Consider the following 22,393-nt stretch of genomic DNA (forward strand, 5'->3'; position numbering starts at 1 on the left):
TACAACCCACATATTCTACCACACACTATAAAAAGTTGCAAAATACAACAATACCAAGGTCTCCACAGTTTTGACTGATACAGTGTAGTACTAACCCTTCTATTTGATAGACCTCATTTTTCGAATCATTTAGCCGGCAGATAAATCTATACATAAGATTTCTTAACAGTGCAACGTTTTTCTTTCGAGTACATTAGTGGTCGATGTTCAGTGCTCTTTCTCGCCTCCATTGTCTGAGGTTCAAGACAAAGATGTCCTTCTGCCGCAGTCCTTTCAACCGCAAAGCCAAAGTTTTAAACAGTGACTGGCTGTGCTGGAAAGCAGATGAGGCGGTTGAACTTCCTTTCTTCTGAATGCCTGGAGGCTAAACGTACAATGTTGATGCCTAAAGCGTTCTCTGGAAGACTTTTTCTTCCTCTTTCAATGCTTTCACCTGCAGTCTATCTCTGTCCTGTTGCTATAGTGTGTCTCTGTCCTCACTTGGTATCCACACCATTAGTCCACAGCAGCTGACTGCATTTTCTGCTGTCTAAAGCACATTCCTCTTTCTCTGTGTGTTTTATGTGATTAGTAGTCATCCCAGCATTAATAGTGCTATAATACAGCATGGATCTAATCAGATAAGCCCCACTAAAACACAACAGGGGAAAGCCTAGTTCAAGTTCACTGACTTAAGCCAAGCAGAGTATAATACAAGAAGTATTGATTTTTTTTTTTATATTCGAATATTCATTAAAGAGGCATGGCCAGAAATTCATTCAAACTGGCTGTTGTATCCTAGACTAGACACAGGGTGGCAGCAGTGGCTAATGGAAACAACATAACAGGACATTTGCAAGTGCACACAAATGGGGATATGGGATTATTTGTTTTATCAATAGAAATTTAGAGCTCGTGTGTATTTTATACAAATAAATCCACGCTCTATAATATACCTGTAATTATTTGTTAAACATGGTTAGGTCCAATCAGCCACAGAGTTCATATAATAACATTTTATTTAGGGTACTTACCCTATATACCCTAATATGAAAGTGACCATATTTCCTGTAAGTGTTACATGTTGTAATAACAGCCCTCTATTGGACATTACACCGTTTAGAAATAAGTAGTAGAATTAGTATACAAATTTGGGAATATTACAATATTATTTAAACAAAGCACTGCCAAGTCTCCCTATAGATTACATTCCTTTCAGACAATTTAAAGTTATTCAAAAGTAACCAAATATGTTAGACCTCAGTGATTAATCTCTATAATTATCAGTATCGATTTTTTATTTTTTATGTTTTTTAGAAACAATCAACTGCGATCTGCAGGCTCCAGGTATTTGTTTGTTAAACAGCGGAAATCCAGTTCGATGTCCTCGATCATTACAAGCGCATCTCTCCAGTTCTCGCGAGAACTTTCGGTTCACGAGCGCCACTGAGCGCAGTGACGGCAAGCTGGAGTTAGTAAAGCGACGGAGGCAAAACTGTAGTGAAGCTTTTTACGGCTGGGGCAACATCCACATCATCTCTTCCCCCTCTGCATTGTTGCCCCTTCCCTTTTTTGCTCGTTTTAATGAGGGGAATAATAATCTGTAAGAAATATGCTTAGAAGCCGCGTTGCTCTTTGATTGTAAGTGATTATTTGCGGTATTTCCGACCCGGGGGCTTCATCTCCTGCAAGTAGCGGATTTCTGGCTTTTTCTCTACATTGAAAGACATCCTACACAAACACGCCGCGTAAACAAGTTCATAAATGGGTGAGTACAGTAGATTTGTGGATAGTCCGGTTATTTTAAGCAAGATCTTGACCAGAGTGTTTTATTGATGTGGCATACAATACATTAACGAAACTGAAAATCATTGATAGTGCTTGCATCATGCATCCGTCGCTCTCATTAGAACTACATTGAAAGAAGATCTGATGATTTCAAGATGTGGACACGTTTGCATGTTTTTCCTCTCCTCCCCTGTTCGGAGATCATGAAGAGTTAAAAGCTGAATTTCATTTCCCTCTGAGGTTTCCTTCTCTCATCCAGCTGTCCGTTATGTTTCTATTAACTGATGTGGTTTTTGCTACGTTGTTTCATATGAGGAACCCTCCTTTTAATATGCATGTTATTTCATTAGGACATTACAATGCAACGGAAACATGCATTTTTAATTGCTATTTTAAAATTGTCAGTATCAGCATAAACTTTACTAGATTGGCTGTCAGTAAGTATTAAACAATGCACATATTCTATTTTCAGATATTTTAGTGAATATTAAGTAAATATATGTGTAAAGTAAGTGTTCATTTGAATTCAGTGCATTGTTTCCAAAAGGAAAGCAAAAATGATGTTGAGATTCAATTATGTCTAAATGTAAAAGTTAAAATGCTTTGTATTTTTTATAGCATTAAAGTCGGCATTAAACATAAAAATCCACCCTATCTATTTTCTAAATGCATGTTATTGATCTTCTTGTAAAGTTTTAAGCATGCATGTTTCATTTTTTATGTTTCATTTGTATTTTTTGGACATGATAATTTAAATCAAAATGTCATAACTTGATCTTCTGGTGAACGAAGTCCCAGCCGTATATTTTCTTTCTTTTTCGATTTCAATTGGAATATACATCACAATACGGAAGAGAAGGCTGGTTGCTACTTCTGTTTCATTCATCATGACCTTTAAGTAGAAAAAATGGAATAACATTGAACAAGCTTATTTTCTGTATTTAGTTCAAAAGGCAAAACATGTTTCTTGAATAAGGTTGTATCAGTTAAAATGCCGTTATGTGCTATGTTCTTGAAATAGGGTTTAAATAGTTTGTACGTGTGTTTTTTAAACAGACTTTTAGACAGTTTATCACAGTCCATAGCTTGGCAGCGGCAGCCAAAGACGTTTTTAGCATTTCAGTCCAAAAAAATAGTTGCTGGTGTCGTTTTCTTACATTGCACTGATGATAAAACAGGATGACAGACATTTTTGAAGAATTCCACACTATTGTGGAATGAGATGTTCAGAACTGCAGTCATCACTGTAACCTCAAATGTTGTGTCATGCTAAGCAGATCAGAGCCTATCATTGACAATGGATAACAACCATTGGTGATTTACATTAACAAACTAAAAACACTAATTGACTGAAGCACTAACAGATGTACGATCCTCTTATGATCCATTCTGTTCTATCCACTCTCCCGTGACGAATTCATGAAAAGTGCAGCATCTTTGACAAAACACCAGCGTGAGACAGTCACACATGTGTCTCTGATCTTTCGGCAAGATTCATCAAAGCGTTTAGATCAACAGATATACGTGTTGAAAATTGAAACAGCACAATATAGGTTTTGAGCACATTGCACAGCACATTTGGTTACATTCTTCAGTGACTAAAGCCATCCGTGTACAGACCTACCAGAGTGTTTGTTAGGAAAAGTTTTAGTTAGTTTCTGCTTAAATATAAACACTAATGGTTATAAATGACAGAGGGCCAGCTGTGTGTACCAACTATTTAAAAAAATAAATCAGTCAGAAACAGGACTACAGGAATTATATGATTTAAAAATCAATCTGACAATCGAGGCATGCTCTGCTCTAAGTTAAAAAGTGAGTAAAAAAAAGGAAATTATGTGCAAACAACTATTTTTAGCCCCTAAAGATTGTATATAATAGTACCTTGAAGGGATACCCAAAAATGAAAATTCTCTTCTTATTAACACACTTTTATGTTGTTCCAAACCTGTACAACTTTCTTTCTGTCAAGTTATGTTGGAGATAAGAGTAAGATTTGTGGAATATACAGTGGAAGTCAATGAGGTTCAAAACAATACTGTAGCCCATTAACTTTTATTTTAGAGACAGAAATACAGCAAGACATTTTTTTTAATCTTTCACATTATAATTCGTGTTCTACAGAAGAAACAAAGTTATACAGGTTTGGAACAACATGATGCCTGTAACTTTAATGATAATGCCACAGAGGAACAATATAATTGGAATCCCTATCAGAATAATATTTTCCAGCTGATGAATCCTTAAAAGCATTGACAGCCAATCAGAATCTTTTGCTGCAAGCTTTTCCTCCACAGTGATGTGGTGAGCTTTGGATTCTGGAAAGTGTGCAGTGCACTGTACTCAGGTCTCTTTACTATCATGGCTGCTGTGTCATGCTCATTCATTGCCTTTTGGCAGAGAACAGGGAAGTGGTGACAGAGGTATGTTTCTGTGTATGATAAGTTCCCGTTATGTAGTGGAGCATTTACACATCTACCTCATGTTCCTCCATGTTATGATAGTTGCTCTTTTATTGCCAGTGGAAACAGTGTAGGGGAACCAGTAGCAGCAGTTGTACTTATCACAAGATCTACACATCGGCAACTTCTTTTGTTTATGGTTATTTGGTTAATTTGATTATTCTTTCAGCCTTCAACAAGAGTATTTTCTGCTCTCCGTTTAACACATCTTCCATGTTTAAATCCATTGCTGTCGATTTCCCCGTGAATGCAGCACAGATATTTTCTGCAGATGCCTTCTGACTCTGAGCATCCCTATGTTGGGTAATAGTACTCATAGATCTTTATAAAATATTCCAGAAGAGAGCTATTTTGGACGGAATTAACACAATACGTTTATGTGCATGTCACCATAGGGAAATGCACAATATGCAATAATAAAAACCAAAAGGTTTTGTATTAAAAGGAAAAAAGTTTTCTTCAAAAAGAAAGAGTTATGTCTGTTTTGGAGCATGAGTAATCGTTGATGTCTCAAGTCTGCGGGAGATTGCTTCATTCAAGAATAAAAGTCATGTCACTTCATGCGATAAAAGAGAAGTTCCACGGCTAGTGTGAGAGTTTTGTACGATATTGTGTACAAAATATCCCATACAGCTGAAAAAACATCTTCTGAAAGAGCTTTTGTAGATTAATAATGTAAGTGTTGATACACTACCTGAATATATATCTGCAGTAGGATATACAAACAACCGAGTGGTTTTTACATGCAAGTACCTTCATGATTTCTTAACGTGTCTGACGTCGGAGCTGTAACTTTTAAGAGAGAGTATTTGTAATGAAAGTTGTAATGATGAAACACTCAAAGTTTGTTGAGTGTTGGCTTTAAGGAAGTAGTGTTAGACTTTGTGGTCAGGATTCGAGCGCAAGAGTTTCTGTCCTACATACTGCATCATTTAATGGCATGTAAACTACATGTTTTATGCTTCTGGGAAAAGTGCGTCATTTTATAACTTGCACCAATCATTTGTTAGTTTCTCTAAATTTCTGCACATGACCCAAGTCTAACCCACATAATCAGTGGCATAGGCGACAAAATTTGGGAAGCCAAGACACATGGCGAGCCACGTGTGGTCATGCATTTAAGAGGATCTTGCCCTTTTCTTCTATAGAGGTCCTGTAAATTTGTGGTTTGCTTGGCAGAAACTAGGATTGTAGTGGTATACCAGTATCACTATATCATGGTGTTAAAATTGATGGACATATTACAGTGTACATTTGCTTATTTACAATGCTGTGGAGCTGTGCAGTTCATCGGAATACAGTTTTTGATTCCGGCCTCCAATGATTATAAAAATACAATAATCAAGATAAATTAAAAAGTGACGTGACATACAGCCAAGTATGGTGACCCATACTCAGAATTGTTCTCTGCATTTAACTCATCCAAAGTGTACACACACAGCAGTGAACACACACCCGGAGCAGTGGGCATCATTTATGCTGTGGCGCCCGGGGAGCAGTTGGGGGTTCGGTGCATTGCTCAAGGGCACCTCAGTTGTGGTATTGCTGGCCCGAGACTCGGACCCACAACCTTAGGGTTAGAAGTCAAACTCTCTAACCACTAGGCCACAACTTCCCTACGAATGTTTATTCCGCCCCCTTTCCAGTGCATGTGCTCAGAGACGGAACAGAACTCGGACAAGCAAGTGAAGTGAAGGTGATGTTTGGCCTTTGGGTGCATACAGTATGGGTGTTCGGTGCCTTGCTCACTTCAGTCATGGTATTGAGGGTGGAAGAGGTACCAAAACTCAAACCCAAGACTTTTAGGATACAAGTACGACTCTCTAACCATTATGCATTACTGCCTAATAGCATAAGCAAAGTGAACTTTTAGTTTAAGATGCACGCCTAAACGGTCAAATGTACACAAAAATGTGCCGAAATATGGAGCTTGGTGATTATTCACGTAAATTCTCATCTGTCATGACTTAAGAGAGTGTAAACAGTTGTGAATGAAAATACGTGTGTAACAGTAAATTGGATCGTTGCGGCTCTTAAAGTGACAACAGGCTTTTCCTGCTGTTGCTTGTGTGCTTAATATTAATCAGACAACAAAAGACGGAGAAAATCACTCACTGCTTTTTACTGGAGGACTTTCAGCTTTAGTAAGAAACAAAAAAAGTTGAATTCTTCCATTTAAAACCAGACCATAGCGCAGTGTAATGAAATGGGTCAGGACTACGCCTGCGTTCACAGCACCGCTCTAAATGTGGTATGCTTGTGTTGGAATCTGCTCTTTATCACAGTGGTTGTTTGTGTCTGGGTAGTGGCTTTATGCAGTTATATTTGGCTCACAGTTCATTCAGTATACATTCTGAGGTGTGTAATGGGTCAGGATGGCATGAAATGGTTTGGCTGTGAAGGATATCATCGGTGTTCTTTTCTTTGACTCATCTTGGAGTCACTCTGAGCCGTTCACACCTAATGCTCATCCAGTCTTGAGCATGAGGTTTTTGCTGTATAAAAATACTTTTGCCAATGTGATTCATTTAATTCATGTCTGTTCCATCTAATGCAATCTAATAACATAAATTTGATTAACCTTAAGGTAGAGGCAGTCGGTCTGAGTCAGTATGAGAGAATGAACAATTTAAATCAGCTGTAAGTTACAGGCTTCCCACAGACAAGAACAATGAAGGATTTTAGTTCAGCTCAATCACATCATTGGCCAAAAAGGTTATTTGTCCAATACTGGAATATTATTGATCTTGTTCCAAATCAGTGGAACCTAAAAATAATGCTTGTATCTCTTAACTTATACAGTGGATTATTGGGTACAAGGCTTATATGATCGACATTAGCGCTTGTTCGGGAGTGGATTTTGTTAAGGGGCAAGTGAAAGAGTAAGAAACCTGATCAAGTAACCTGATTTAAACATCAATAACATACAACAACTTGGGCAGCACTGAAACTATTGCGAGAATGATTGTAGAGTGTGAATGATTAATAATAATTAACTTACATTTTAAACAGATTTTTGACTGTTTTTGCTCCATTTCACAAACAAAATAGTTCTAAGCAAAGCCACTGCAGAACAGTCACACATCTCCGAAAACAACACACAACAGTGTTTTCGTTTTTGAACGAATCAGGTGAGTCAATGAGCTATTCATAAAGGCCCTGTCCCAAATCACACCCTAAACCCTCACAGTCTTCCTCCACACTTTTGTGACATATTGGCGCTTTGACTGTTGGGTAGAAGTCTGCCACAGAGCTTACCTCAGTGCGGACTCGGCAAAAGTGTGCAATGCATTTAATAAGGTTAGGAAAATATTGCCCTTCATAAAGTTAAAAAGTGTCCTAGAAATCCATTTAAGGCAAGTATTACAAATATACTGATTAAAGTAAAACCTGATAGAGCACTGAGACAATTGCTTCAGATTATATTTACACCAAAAAAAAAAAATATATATATATATATATATTCTTACATTATAATTTTTTTTTTTTTTTTTTTTTTTTTTTTTTTCTTCAGACAAGTAATTTTTTTTACTCAGGTGAATGACATGTCAAGGCTAAATGTTGTAGGGGACACAAATAATACAGCTAAAATTGTACTTGTAAGTATATTTATATAGAGAGGAAACGTGGTTAGTTTGGGTTAGTTTTGGGCTAGTTTTAAATAGCAATTGGGTGTGCAAACGATGATCACACTACAAACAATACAAAACTATAATGCATTAAGAATGAATTGTTTAACTGGGTCTTCAGTTTATGATTAGCTCAGCTCACATCTTATCTGACTATTCTTCATGTTTGAGTCGTTCTTTCATCACGTGACAGCCCCATAAGCTTTGACCATAGACTGTATAAAAGGAGTTACCTTGGCAACAGATCTGTGTTTATTTTTTTAAATTATTATTATTATTTTTGTCTTTGTGATTTTAAGTTAACTGCCTTAATGTTTTAATGTTTGTATTGTTTAATAATAATAAAAAAGACTGTATAAAAGGCTTTAACCTATCGTTCGTACTTTTGTCACGTGACGTGAAGGCATTGGATAGAGAAATTAATTTACAAGCTTCCTTACAAACAGGTGCATAGTCATTATTATTATTATCAGCATCATCAATATTATAATTATTATTTACTCTTAAAGTTACTGCGTTTCTGGTCTCAAATTGTAGCTTTGACCCCCCCTCCCCGGCGGATCTCCGCCTATGGTCAGGCCTGCATAAATTTAGTCAGTATTACAAATCGAGTGTGTTGATGTTTAATGCATGAGCTCAGTGAGTTATGCTGCTGTGAAAGCGCATCACATTGTTTCACTGAGGTCCTGTTAAGCAGACATCAGTGCAAACCAGCTGAGTCCAGACACACAGGCTAAAGGAGCTATTTAAGAAGAGGTAGTCAGGTGGTTGGCCAGTTAAACACACATAGTCCTTATTTAGCTCAAGTGATGTTGTTATTGTAGTAGTTACTAGATTTTTAGATTTTATGAAAAAAAACACACTTAAGTGGTGTTTGCAGTGCATACACTGCAATGCTTCCAGTTAATTGGGCACTATTTGAATACATTTTCTTTTTTTTTATTCAATAAAATAATATTTAAATATAGTTAACATATTGTATTTTATTTAAAATAATATTTTAGTTAAAATAATATTCTATGTCATGTCAGTTACTTTAATATTATTAATTGCACAGATAACACAAATGATCAGTAAATCATTTGAAAATATATTTTGTCTTACAGATACAACTAAATGAACAGTGAAATATTTTCTTCATAGGGACATTTCCTTTTTTTGTCAATATTCTGTTATCCTTGATGTCAAATAGTTTTATATAATCAATTCATTACAATTTCAGAGCAATTATTTATAGTTACTCTTACAGATCACATTAAATTAGCAGTCCCCATATTTAGAATTTTTTACTCTGAATGTATCAGAATATAATTATTAGATCAGATGTATCAGTACTATGATAACTGGATACTATTTCAGTCTCTCTTGTGACCATTAAAAAAGCAGAAGAAAGACAAGAATTAATAAGAAACAGCTTTGTTGTTTTTCGTTGAGTGTAAATGTGTTTGTGTGGATCAGCTGAAGAAGGGTTGTGCTGAAAAGTCAGACAGAGGCTGACATTTGTGGGTCTGGCAGAGATTCAAGACAAACTCCTGTATTCTCAGTGCAGGGGTGTAAGTGTGGGTGGGAGGCTTTTCTGCAAGATTTCACCATAAACATGGCAGCAATGTCACATCTTTATTTCATTCCAAACCTCAAACAACCGGAAGACAACAAAGGGACAAAAACTGAGAGAGAAGATACTGCTCAAAAGAAAATCACAGATGGACCTTGAATGTTATCATTACATTTACATTTACATTTATTCATTTAGCAGACACTTTTATCCAAAGCGACTTACAGATGAAGACAGTGGAAGCAATCAAAAACAACAAAAAGAGAAATCAAGGGGTAGCACAACGTCCTTAACAGAATGAAAGATCTTTCATTGTGTTTCAAGCCCCTTGAAAAGTCAACGAAGAATAGTTGTGATTTAGGTCATGTTATGATTCGATGTATCTATGGCTGTAAAACTCCACAGAACGCAGGTGATTTCTAATTAAAATTGAACACCCATCTGTTATAAATTGTATATATTTCCCAATCCTTGTATGTTTGTTTTATTATATAAATATATGTTTATACTGTCCTGGTAAATTGTCCATTCGTATTTGTTTTCTAAGCTTTTTAAAACTAAATTCTACACTTTTCCCAACAAAACAAAGGTGAAGGAACGGCGAGAATAGTCTGCAGAGAGTCTGCACCTGATCAGCCATTACAGATGATAAATCTCCATATATCAATACAGACTGTAGCATTTCTGTATTTATGTGTGTGTGGGTTTGTGCCTGTAGGTTTTTTAATATCTGTTCATATGCGTAGGTGCGTTCCACCAGATGTTTGGAAGTTTTCGTTACCTTTGTGTTTGTTATGGCTGCGGGCTGACCGATTTCTGTTATACGACCTCATGCTTTCCTCCATGGATAGCTCAGCATTTTCCAGAATATTATGCAGGCTCATCTGAGGGATCATATAAGCCAATGCATTCTTGAGTATTTAATGGTAGGGTATTGATATCCTTCTGCATGGAGCAATGGGGTTGGTTGGTATCCGATATAAAATCTGTAGACAGGGCTTCTGATATAGATCAAACATTGTATAGAAGACACAATGGATGTTTGCATTATACTACTATGTGTGTGTGTTAGGGTTGTGCCGATAGACGATAGTATCGTGTATCGACGATAGTCAGAGATATCGACATAAGCAGATTTCTCTGTCGATAATCAAGACTATATTAGGCTCATTTTCCTATTAATGTATTAGATTATAATAATAATAACTATTATTTTTTTTAGGCTGCTTATTAAAATAAAACTGCCCAGCTATTTCATTTCAGCATCGCATTTCACACACACACACACACACAGCTCGTGTGAGCGCAGGAGGATTAGAGCCTGAAACTGTCCGCCTTGACTCTGATAACTCGTTAAATCCATGAAATGAAAGAGATAGAAAACGAGGAGTTGGTGTCCCACACATTTAATGGCTGCTACACGACAACACGCTCTTCTCATACATGAGAGATTAACTCTTTCTTGGCGTTACAAATAAAGTAAAGACAAAATATTAACAAGGCGGCAGAGCGAACTTATCATCCATAGTGGTTCTCACGTAGACCTTCTATTAGACTTATCACTTATAACACTCACTATGTGGTGATGACGTAGAAGGACTACGTGAGAACCACTATGGATGATAAGTTTGCTCTGCAGCCTTGTTATTATTTTCATGCACACTGCACTATAATGTGATGCATGCAAAATACAGAGTTTTGGCCGTTACTAAGTCTCCATCCACAAACAGACGTACATCGTCTGCAGATATAAGGTGTTTCATTGCACTTTAACAAGTAATCTGAACGGCCTATATATGTGCACTATTTTAAACGAGCCCTCACTGAGTTTAATGCCACAGTTATGTTAGAATGCATCTCATTCTTGTTTCTGTTGCGGTGCGTCGAGCTCGTCATGAGGCGCGCGGTCCGGAGCGCTGTATGACTGATGCATCAGTTCAATTCAACTTTACTCCAAATATATGAACTTACCTGTTTTAAATACTTTATATTTAACTTGTTCGTTTATGCCCAATATTAGTGTTAAACTGTTGGACTTTAAATGAAATCTAACATTGATTTTCACCGTTGACTGATTATGCAGAACATTTAGACTGATAACTTCCGCACACAGATGCTGCAAATTGTCACAGGACGCACGATATGACAGTTGTGTCTGACTATATATATGAACGTAGCTGTTTTAAATACAGTATTTTTTTATTTAACATTAGTTTATCAGTATGTTTTAAAGTATATTTTTTCAATAATTGGTGATTCCATAGGCTCTCTCACGCACCTGCACGGTTTAAAACACAAGAACAAAGAGTCTCTCTCTTGCTCCACCCATGCACGATAAGATCGTGTATCGTCGATCTCACGGCTGACGATATGACGATTTGAAACATGACCATATCGCCCAACACTTGTGTGTGTGTGTGTGTGTGTGTGTGTGTGTGTGTGTGTGTGTGTGTGCAGTGTGCAGTGTGCATTGCATTGGAGTGAGCCATGGGTGTGATCTCTACTTGTGTGGCATGGCTTGATGACTCATCATTCTATCTCCATCTCTCATCTCCATCCTCACTGTAACCCCTCCTCACCATTATGACCTCATGCAAACTATTATATATATGTATTATAATCTGTAAAGTGAAAATATCTTGTGACTTTAATTTCTCGTCTCCTTTCGCTTCTGCCTTGATCTCATCTAGAGTAATCCTCCTATCTGCAGCGAAAACATGATGCCTGCTTATGCTCCAGGGGCCTATTAGCTCTTATTCCTATGGAAGGACTTGTATCTTTCTTTGCTATCTCAGTAAATGTTTTATTGCTGTAAATATATGATTATGTGATAAAAATATGTTAAGATGTTGTCAGAGCAGAGCACAAATGATAAAGTAGTTTTTGTGGTAAGCATCAGTATTTCTATTGTTCATTTGGGGATTTGCATAAACCTTAAAGAGTGTAGTGTGTCATTTCTGCACCATAGTGCCTACAAATTAAATAAAAATAAAAATAAATCATTGGGATTAAAAGTGATTACACTAATGATTTTTTACAAACAGGACAATAAAACGGGTGGAAAAACTCCCTTTGACTTATATTGAAGGAGAGTCCCAAGCCATATCTAGACTCCCAACAAATTATTGAGATTTGGGAATGGGCTGATTTGACTTGAAACAGTAACCGCAACCAATCAGAATGCCATAGAAACGACCCAGAACATCTTAGAATCACGTAGAAACATCCTTAAAATCCCGCAAAACAATTTATGACCACCTAGCAGCACCTTAGAAACCATCCAGAACACCACAGTATAGCAACACCTATAAACCATCTAGAATACTCTAGAATCAACTTAGAACACAAAGACATCCCTCCAGAACCATCCGAAATGCCGATAATCACCTATCAGTGTCCTAGAAACCATCCGGGATACATTAGAATCATCTAGAAACACCCTATAAACAACCCAGAACAAATTATTATGACACACTAAAGCAGCATTATAACACAATAAAACACTCCAAACACATTGGAACCAACACTCCTAGCAACCACTCAGAATCCCCTTGTATCACTGTATAACACTCTAGAAACCATTCAGGACAACCTAGAATTACCTAGCAACACACTAAATATTCCAAACATAAAAACACCCTAGGATTATCCTAGATTCACCTAGCAATACACTAGAAACCAACCAGAGCACCCTAGAATCACAATATAAACCCTCCGGAATGCTTTAGAATGGCCAACCAACCAAGAACCATTGAAACCACCCAGAACACATAGCAGCCTAACAACACATGAATTAATAACATTTTAAACATCTTAGGACCCACCTAGCAACAGCGTGGCAACCACCTATAACAGCCTAGTGTTTTTGTTACCAAAACAGGATCTCTGTGGGTTTTGCATGTTGAATTAGAAAAGCCAAATTAATTATGCGTTTGCATTTCCTAAGGTGAAGTGTAATGACCACAATTCTATCTAGTTTTTAAGAGACATAATTGGATCTAATGCAGATGGAGCTGTCATTTTCATTGAAAGTTGCATGTCTGTGTGAGTCTCATACAGTAATACAGTATACCATGCTTCCTGTATGAAACTATGACCTCTAAACCTCTGTTTGTTGTCCTCTCTCTCAGTGGAAGCCATTGTGGAGTTTGATTACCAGGCCCAGCACGATGACGAGTTGACCATCGCTGTCGGTGACATCATCAGTAACATCAGGAAGGATGAGGGCGGCTGGTGGGAAGGAGAGCTGGACGGTCGGAGGGGGCTCTTCCCCGACAACTTTGTCAGAGTAAGTGCTGAACTCAGCATTTCCCCTTTTGACCTTTCCCTGCAGGAGGAAGTGGATGGATTCACATCCTAGACTTACCACTGGACGTCGGTTTCTCGCCTTAATTTTGCATGACCAAGCCATCAACACTGTTTCAGGGTGTTTGTGGGTGTGCGTAGTGTTAGGGCTGAGCGAAATAGCAAAAACAGTTTAAATTTCTCACTTTTTAATGCGACCAATTACACTACAGTTCAAATGTTTGGGGTCAGTACGGTAAGATATTAACAGTTTAACTGACTAAAAATAAATTAATGGTATTCTTGTGAACTTTGCACATAAGAAATGTTTCTTTAGCAGAAAAGCAGCATGATCATGTGACACTAAAGACTGGAGTAATGATGCTGAAAAATCAGCTTTTTTAATCAAGAATAAATTACATTTTAAATTAGTAAACAGTTATTTAAAATTTATCACAATATTTCACAATATTTTTACTGTGTTTTTGAACAAATAAAAGCAGTCTTGGTGAGCATTGGAGACAACTTAAAAAAAAAAAGTAATATGTTTTTCATCCCAGACTTGTGAATGGTAGTGTAGATTCAAAATGTTAAATCAAATAAGTTAATTACAGTAAAAATGTAATGATCTAATCATTGTTTGCTAAATTCGCAGTGAAACATTAGTAATGAAAAGGCATGGACAGTTATTTTTGCAGCTGACAAATGCATTTGCAGGAGTTTCCCTTTCAGACACAATTTATGCAAGGAGAGTATTTAAATATATCACACAAGGTGATTTACTAATATTTGCGGTAGTCAGTTTACTGGTATTTGCACCATTATTTTAACCCATTTTGCACTTGTGTTTTAAGTAGATTACCCACACCTGATTATCATGCTGTGCTCATTTGCGACCCTATGCTAATTTGTGATGCTCTTTGTAGATTGCATTGGTCATTAATGGAAATGAGCCGGCTGTGTCTGTGTTTTTTAATTTGTGCTAAAACTTTCCACTTCTGATTGTGCTTTTATGGCATTATCACTCAAAAATTTGGCACTCTATCTCCAAATGAAAAAATACATTTAAAAACGTATTGTTTGTGTTTTTCTGCCAAGTCATTGAATATTGTATATTGAATTTTCATTATATCGCTCGTTATATTGTTCAGCTCTAGAGTGTGTTGGCAATTGTGTATGTTTGTGTTAAGCTGAACTCAGCAGGTCTCTAACACTGACTGTCAGAGGATGTCGAGTGTGTGTGTGTTGACTAGAAGAGAATTTGGTAACACTGAGATGCAGCACTGCAGACGGACAGTGACACCAGTACATCAGGGGCATATTGCAGCAGAAAACCTGCAAACTCCTCCAGCAGATTGTCATGAGCTCAGGTGTGAGGAGTCCATGAAAGCTTTTTAGCATTGTAGCACCACATACTTGTTACACACTGGGACTGTTCTTTGTACTTTATTAGTACAGCTCTCTTTGTAATCTCCTTTTGTTTATTCTTCTTACTTTAAAACACATTACTTTTTAACAAGTAATACCACTAATGTTGGTGTGAACTTTAGAGAAAATCTTGTGGTTGGAAATGTTTACAAGTCAAGTCTCAAAGCCTGTGTATTTTTTAGTGTTTTGTGTGTGTGTATGTGTTAGTAGTTTTTGTATGTTGCAAGTTAGTTTTATAACCCTGTTGCAAATCCATTAAGTTTCTCGTTCTTTTAGTCTGTTCATTGAGCTGCTTTTGTAAATGAAACCATGTGAAATTGTACTTGAATCAAAGTTGGCAAGAACTATTTTTCTTTCTGTCAAAGCCCACTCAAAACTTGAGTTTAAGCAGTGAATGCGCTGTAGAGAGAGACTCTGTAGCTTTGCGAGGTCACTTCCTTTTCAATGGTTCATGGTAGGGAAGTGCAGACTTCCTCTGATGGCACTGGGGAGAGAAGATGCTTAACAGAGAGACAGTGTGAAATTCAACGGTTGCAATTTAAACAGCTCTTTTCACAGCTTGAGCACAACTGATGAATTCATTCTGAAGACACTAAAACAGTCGTCATGAAATCATAGTGAAGTTATTTCTATAAATAATCTTATGATTTTCTTCACAGACTGCATGTAAAAACTTGATTAGAAAAAAAGGTAGTGGAATAGTTGAACGCTGAAAATGTGAAAATGAACCTTAATGTTGTTTCTTCTAAAATGTGGATGATTTTGTTCTTATAATCAGAACAGATTTGGAGAAACGTAGGATTAAATCACTTGCTCACCAATGCCTCCTCTGCAATGAATGGGTGCCGTCAGAACAGCTGATAAAAACATCACAATGATACACAAGTTATCCACACAACACCAGTCAATCATTTTTTTTTGCACAAACTGTCCTAAACAAATGTGTTGGCAGATGGCATGATTTTTAATAAGAAAATATTTTAATGTAACTGTTAATATAAATAATAAACTGTCAATTTGTTAGGTTTCATCACATTGTACCACATTAGCTTGTTTACTGCCAACATGTGTGTCGTATTATGTTAACATGCTAATTTTGAGCTTGCCAAATAAATGGCTACTAAACAAGCTAGAGCAATATTTCCATTCTTAAAATGGTTCAGATAGTTACCATATACCCACACATCTTGCATAGTCATTTAAAATAAACAAAAAACTAACCTTTAAAATGGATGCTCATGGGTATTTACACCATTCAGCCCATTGTCAGAACAATAACACTAATGTAAATGGCAGGTTTTGGCTGCCGTGAAGTGTTTCAGAAGCGGTTCATGGAGTCTGCTTAGTACTAATGTAGGGCCAGTTTTGTTATGTTCTCTCTGTGGGTTCGGATATTGCTGAGTAGGGGTATCAGTAAAACAGTGCGTGAGTCATATTTCCACTTGAACAGCTCAACGCACATGCTCATGGTACGGCTCACAATGGTCATATGAGCACCCGAGAGAGGTTGGAACATTCACACTGTTTTGTTTACGCTAAAGTAATCAAGATATGTGACTGTGGTGTGCTGGTGTGTATTGGGACCCTTTCCAGAGGAAATTTGTATTGCTCATATGTTACTCTTTTGGCCTGTTTACTTTGATGATTGCTATCTGACTGGAGTTTCAATTTATACTTGACCACATAAAATATGTTTCCTGATGTTTATGATGTTAATCTGGTCTTCTGTTTCCGATGCACTACATACAAATATTCTGGAGTTTATTCCATGATGATGCTAATTTCAGGCAGCAACAGTTTCTGTTAAGTGATCTCTTCATCTCATATAACAGTTTTTGAGTTTTCCAAGCCACATTCAAGATGGATGGCAAATCTAAACATCTACTTTTACTTTATTTAATATTTCAGTAGACTTATTGGATTTCTCCTTCTCAGATTTACACTACCATTTTGGTATTTTTAATGTCTTCTATGCTACCAAGGCTGCCTTTATTTGTTAAAAAATACAGTAAAAATTAATATTGTGAAAGATAATTCACTTTTTTCAATTGTACTATTTATATATATATATATATATATATATATATATATATATATATATATATATATATATATATATATATATATGTATATATATGTATATATACAGTACAGACCAAAAGTTTGGAAACATTACTATTTTTAATGTTTTTGAAAGAAGTTTCTTCTGCTCATCAAGGCTGCATTTATTTGATCAAAAATACTGAAAAATGTAATATTGTGATATATTATTACAATTTAAAATAATTGTTTTTAAATTTATTATACTTTAAATTATCATTTATTTCTGTGATGCAAAGCTGAATTTTTAGGATCATTATCACATTCATTATCAAAGTTGGAAACAGTTCTGCTGCTTAATATTTTTTCAGAACATGTGATACTTTTTTAGGATACTTAGATGAAGAAAAAAAAAAAAAAAAAGCTATGTTTTTTAAATATAAATATTTTGTAATAACAATATACACTACTGGTCAGTAATTTGGGGTCAGTAACTTTTTTTTCTTTCTTTTTTTTTAAATAAAATCAATACTTTTATTCAGCAAGGATGTGTTAAATTGATAAAAAGTGATAGTAAAGAAAATATATTATTAGAATATATATTATTAGAATGTTTTTTTTTTTTTATAAATGCAGTTCTTTTTAACCTTTTATTCATCAAATATATTAGACAGCAGAACTGTTTCCAACACTCATAATAAATCAGAATATTAGAACGATTTCTAAATGATCATGTGATAGACTGATGTTACATGTGACACTGAAGGCTGGAGTAATGATGCTGAAAATTCAGCTTTGCATCACAGGAATAAATTATTTTTTTAAGTATATTAAAATAGAAAACTATTATTTTAAGTTGTGATAATATTTCACAATATTATTGTTTTTTCTGTATTTTTGATCAAATAAATGCAGGCTTGATGAGCAGAAGAAACTTCTTTCAAAAACATTAAAAATAGTAATGTTTCCAAACCTTTGGTCTGTACTGTGTATATATATATATATATTAGGGGTGTAACGGTACGTGTATTCGTACCGGACCGTTTCGGTACAGGGCTTTCGGTTCGGTGCACGTGTCTACCGAGTGACCGAATGCAATATTTTGTTTGCGGAACATAGGCACATTTTCGTGTTTCCAAACGAACATATTAAGTGGCGGAAGTCTCCGCGTTAAGCGCAAATCCCGCCTTGCAGCTGATTCTAAGGCCGGTGACACACTGGCTGCGTGGTGTGAGCATGCGTTTCTGCTGCGTGTCAGTTGCTTCGCGTTTTCTGTGTCTTTACACACCAGAATCATTCCTGACGCGGCGCTGGCGCGCTGCTGCTACTGTAGGTGACATAGAGGGAGACCTGCCGCCAGACCAGGATCTTGTCTTCACGACAACAATATCTATACTTAATGTTGAGCATAAATATAAAGCCTACTGATAAAGGACACCATCAACAGTATTGACGGCAAAATAGACTATGTTTGACAGGTGCAATATGCCAGTGTGTCACCGGCCTAATGTTTTCAAAAGGTATCACGCGAGTGTGAACATCACTACAACTAGGAAAAAAATGATTGTAATTCAAACGCAGCTCCCGTCAGCATTTAAACAGACCTTTGCTCTTAATTCCGATCGGTCCAACGCAATAACGGAATCTGAGCAGGTCTAAAAACTGAAACTGTTGATGCTGCACTTCACACTTTGGAAAAGTTATTGTAATGATTACAACCTTTGTAATCGTCGGGAAGAAGGAGGCGGGAACCGGCGGACAATCAAACAACACTTTAATAAAGCAAAATAAACACAAAACAGCGCACCAGCCCCTCACGGACGACTGGTGCGCGCAAATAAAAACCAAAACACAACTAAAAGCCCAGGCCTGGTCCTCTCTCGTCCTTCACTGTCGTCGCTCCAGTTTTATATCCTTCCATCTCCTCCATGGGCCTCGAGACCGGCGGGTCGAACAGGTGTAGCTCATCTCCAATCACTCCACCGGCCTCGCTCCCATGTCCCTCGGCCCCGCCCCACTCGTCACATACCCCCATCGCCCCTCGCAGGCCGGGGGGTACTCCCGAGACTGCGCTCTACCCCCCCCCCTCTCCCTCCGGGGGGATGCCGCTCACGGGGACCTGCGGGAACCTGGGGGTAGGACAGACGAGGTGAGAGAAAAGGAGATGGAAGGAGGAGCGACAGAGACGAGAGAGGGGAGAGAGGAAAAAAAAAAAAAAAAAAATCCGGTTCCCAGACGCACCGCTGCTCGGCCCTCCACCAGCTGGGCGATCTCCTCCGCGGTGCCTGGCGGTGGCACTGGACGGCCCTCGGCGGACGGCACGACACTCCTCCGCCGCCCGGTGTCCCCCGTTCCCTGCTCCTCCCCGTTCCGGCAGATGGCAGCAGGCTCCGGCCACCTGGCGAACGGCGCAGACTCCTCCGCTCCCTCACGGACGGCAGCCGCCCCTCCCTATCGTGGGCGGCCGGTAGCGAGCTCGCCCGTCCCCGGCAACTCGCTCCAGCCCACCGCCTCGAGCGTCCATGGCGGCACACTCCTTGCCTGCTCGTTGGCACCGCGGATTCACCACAGCGGCGAGGGATCTTCAGCAGCGCATCCCTCCTTCTCCCGGGCTTCGGCACCACTGTAATGATTACAACCTTTTTAATCGTCGGGAAGAAGGAGGCGGGAACCGGCGGACAATCAAACAACACTTTAATAAAGCAAAATAAACACAAAACAGCGCACCAGCCCCTCACGGACGACTGGTGCGCGCAAATAAAAACCAAAACACAACTAAAAGCCCAGGCCTGGTCCTCTCTCGTCCTTCACTGTCGTCGCTCCAGTTTTATATCCTTCCATCTCCTCCATGGGCCTCGAGACCGGCAGGTCGAACAGGTGTAGCTCATCTCCAATCACTCCACCGGCCTCGCTCCCATGTCCCTCGGCCCCACCCCACTCGTCACAGTTATATATATTTTTTAAATATGAGCCGGCCTACAAGCTGGGATTGGTAATGCTGCACTGTAATCATAGTTATTATACTATAGTTTTTATTATACTATACTATACTATAGTTTTTATTATATGATATTGGTTTGAGACTGAGAGTATTTTATTTAGTGGAGAACTTTGCAGCAGTATTTTATTTCTTATTCTTTTTTTATTTTATTATAAATTATATTTTATTATTTATTTTATTAAAAAGTATTTTAAAAAAGTGTAAACAAATTGTTAAAAAAAGTTTATAGTAATAAACAACCTGCAGTTTAATTTTTGCATTTCTTTCCCTTACTGTACCGAAAATGAACCGAACCGTGACTTTAAAACCGAGGTACGTACCGAACCGTGATTTTTGCGTACCGTTACACCCCTAATATATATATAAATATACATATATGTATATACAGTCGTGGGCCAAAAGTTTTGAGAATCACATAAATATTAGTTTTCAAAAAGTTTGCTGCTAAACTGCTTTTAGATCTTTGTTTCAGTTGTTTCTGTGATGTACTGAAATATAATTACAAGCACTTCATACGTTTCAAAGGCTTTTATCGACAATTACATGACATTTATGCAAAGAGTCAGTATTTGCAGTGTTGGCCCTTCTTTTTCAGGACCTCTGCAATTCGACTGGGCATGCTCTCAATCAACTTCTGGGCCAAATCCTGACTGATAGCAACCCATTCTTTCATAATCACTTCTTGGAGTTTGTCAGAATTAGTGGGTTTTTGTTTGTCCACCCGCCTCTTGAGGATTGACCACAAGTTCTCAATGGGATTAAGATCTGGGGAGTTTCCAGGCCATGGACCCAAAATTTCAACATTCTGGTCCCCGAGCCACTTAGTTATCACTTTTGCCTTATGGCACGGTGCTCCATCGTGCTGGAAAATGCATTATTCTTCACCAAACTGTTGTTGGATTGTTGGAAGAAGTTGCTGTTGGAGGGTGTTTTGATACCATTCTTTATTCATGGCTGTGTTTTGGGGCAGAATTGTGAGTGAGCCCACTCCCTTGGATGAGAAGCAACCCCACACATGAATGGTGTCAGGATGCTTTACTGTTGGCATGACACAGGACTGATGGTAGCGCTCACCTTTTCTTCTTCGGACAAGCCTTTTTCCAGATGCCCCAAACAATCGGAAAGGGGCATCATCTGAGAATATGACTTTGCCCCAGTCCTCAGCAGTCCATTCACTATACTTTCTGCAGAAGATCAATCTGTCCCTGATGTTTTTTTTGGAGCGAAGTGGCTTCTTTGCTGCCCTTCTTGACACCAGGCCATCTTCCAAAAGTCTTCGCCTCACTCGTGCAGATGCGCTCACACCTGCCTGCTGCCATTCCTGAGCAAGCTCTGCACTGGTGGCACTCCGATCCCGCAGCTGAATCCTCTTTAGGAGATGATCCTGGCGCTTGCTGGACTTTCTTGGACGCCCCGAAGCCTTCTTTACAAGAATTAAACCTCTTTCCTTGAAGTTCTTGATGATCCTATAAATTGTTGATTTAGGTGCAATCTTAGTAGCCACAATATCCTTGCCTGTGAAGCCATTTTTATGCAACGCAATGATGGCTGCATGTGTTTCTTTGCAGGTCACCATGGTTAACAATGGAAGAACTATGACTACGTTTACATGCTGTTAAAATTCGGGTTATGGTCGGGTTAAGGTCACTATTAGGGTTTCTGAAACATTCGGGATAACCCGTTTACATGCGTGAGCAGAGAGAGTTACCAATCCCGATGTAAACGGCGACGCACGGTTAGCGTCTGGACGTACGGACAACAAGACGCAATATGCGTCATTTCCGATTCTTCTTCCAGTATCCAAAGACAACAACAACAACAGCAGCAGCAGGCGGATAATGAATAGTTTGGGGCAGATAGCGATAGTCTTTGTTTGCGCTTTGGCGCTGGTACTGATCCACCAGCAGCACTTGACACTACTGTGCCTCTATACTGCACGCGGGGTTTTTTTATGCGCCGTCTCTGCTCAAAAGACCAAGATTCCTTGCGAATAGAACATGCGCAGAACACACATTTTGATGGGGATATGCCGAAATGCGTTTACAAGACCAAATATTCGGGTTAGAAAAGGGGTACCCCAGGTATAATATCCCGGTTTTTAAAAACTGGGATATGAGCATATCCGGGTTTTTGCTGGTGTTTACATGGCCGTGCGCGACCGGGTTATTGCTAATATCCCGTTTTTGAACGGGTTATTGGCTGCATGTAAACGCAGTCAATGATTTCA

At 38.2% G+C, this 22,393-nt stretch overlaps 1 protein-coding gene across 5 annotated transcripts in view; it reads left to right on the forward strand.

Annotated features, from left to right (window-relative positions):
- Nucleotides 1-1,440: 1,440 nt before the first annotated feature.
- Nucleotides 1,441-22,393, forward strand: part of LOC132124094 (SH3 domain-containing kinase-binding protein 1-like) — a 49,904-nt gene continuing 28,951 nt past the window's right edge. For all 5 annotated transcript variants that reach the window (XM_059534893.1, XM_059534895.1, XM_059534896.1 and 2 more), the window contains exons 1-2: nt 1,441-1,747; nt 13,544-13,701. In XM_059534893.1, the coding sequence (XP_059390876.1) occupies nt 1,744-1,747; nt 13,544-13,701 (162 nt within the window). In that variant the 5' untranslated portion in view covers nt 1,441-1,743. The remainder of the gene's footprint in view (nt 1,748-13,543; nt 13,702-22,393) is intronic.

The sequence above is a fragment of the Carassius carassius genome, chromosome 42 (assembly GCF_963082965.1).
Source record: "Carassius carassius chromosome 42, fCarCar2.1, whole genome shotgun sequence".
NCBI classification, from domain to species: Eukaryota; Metazoa; Chordata; class Actinopteri; order Cypriniformes; family Cyprinidae; genus Carassius; species Carassius carassius.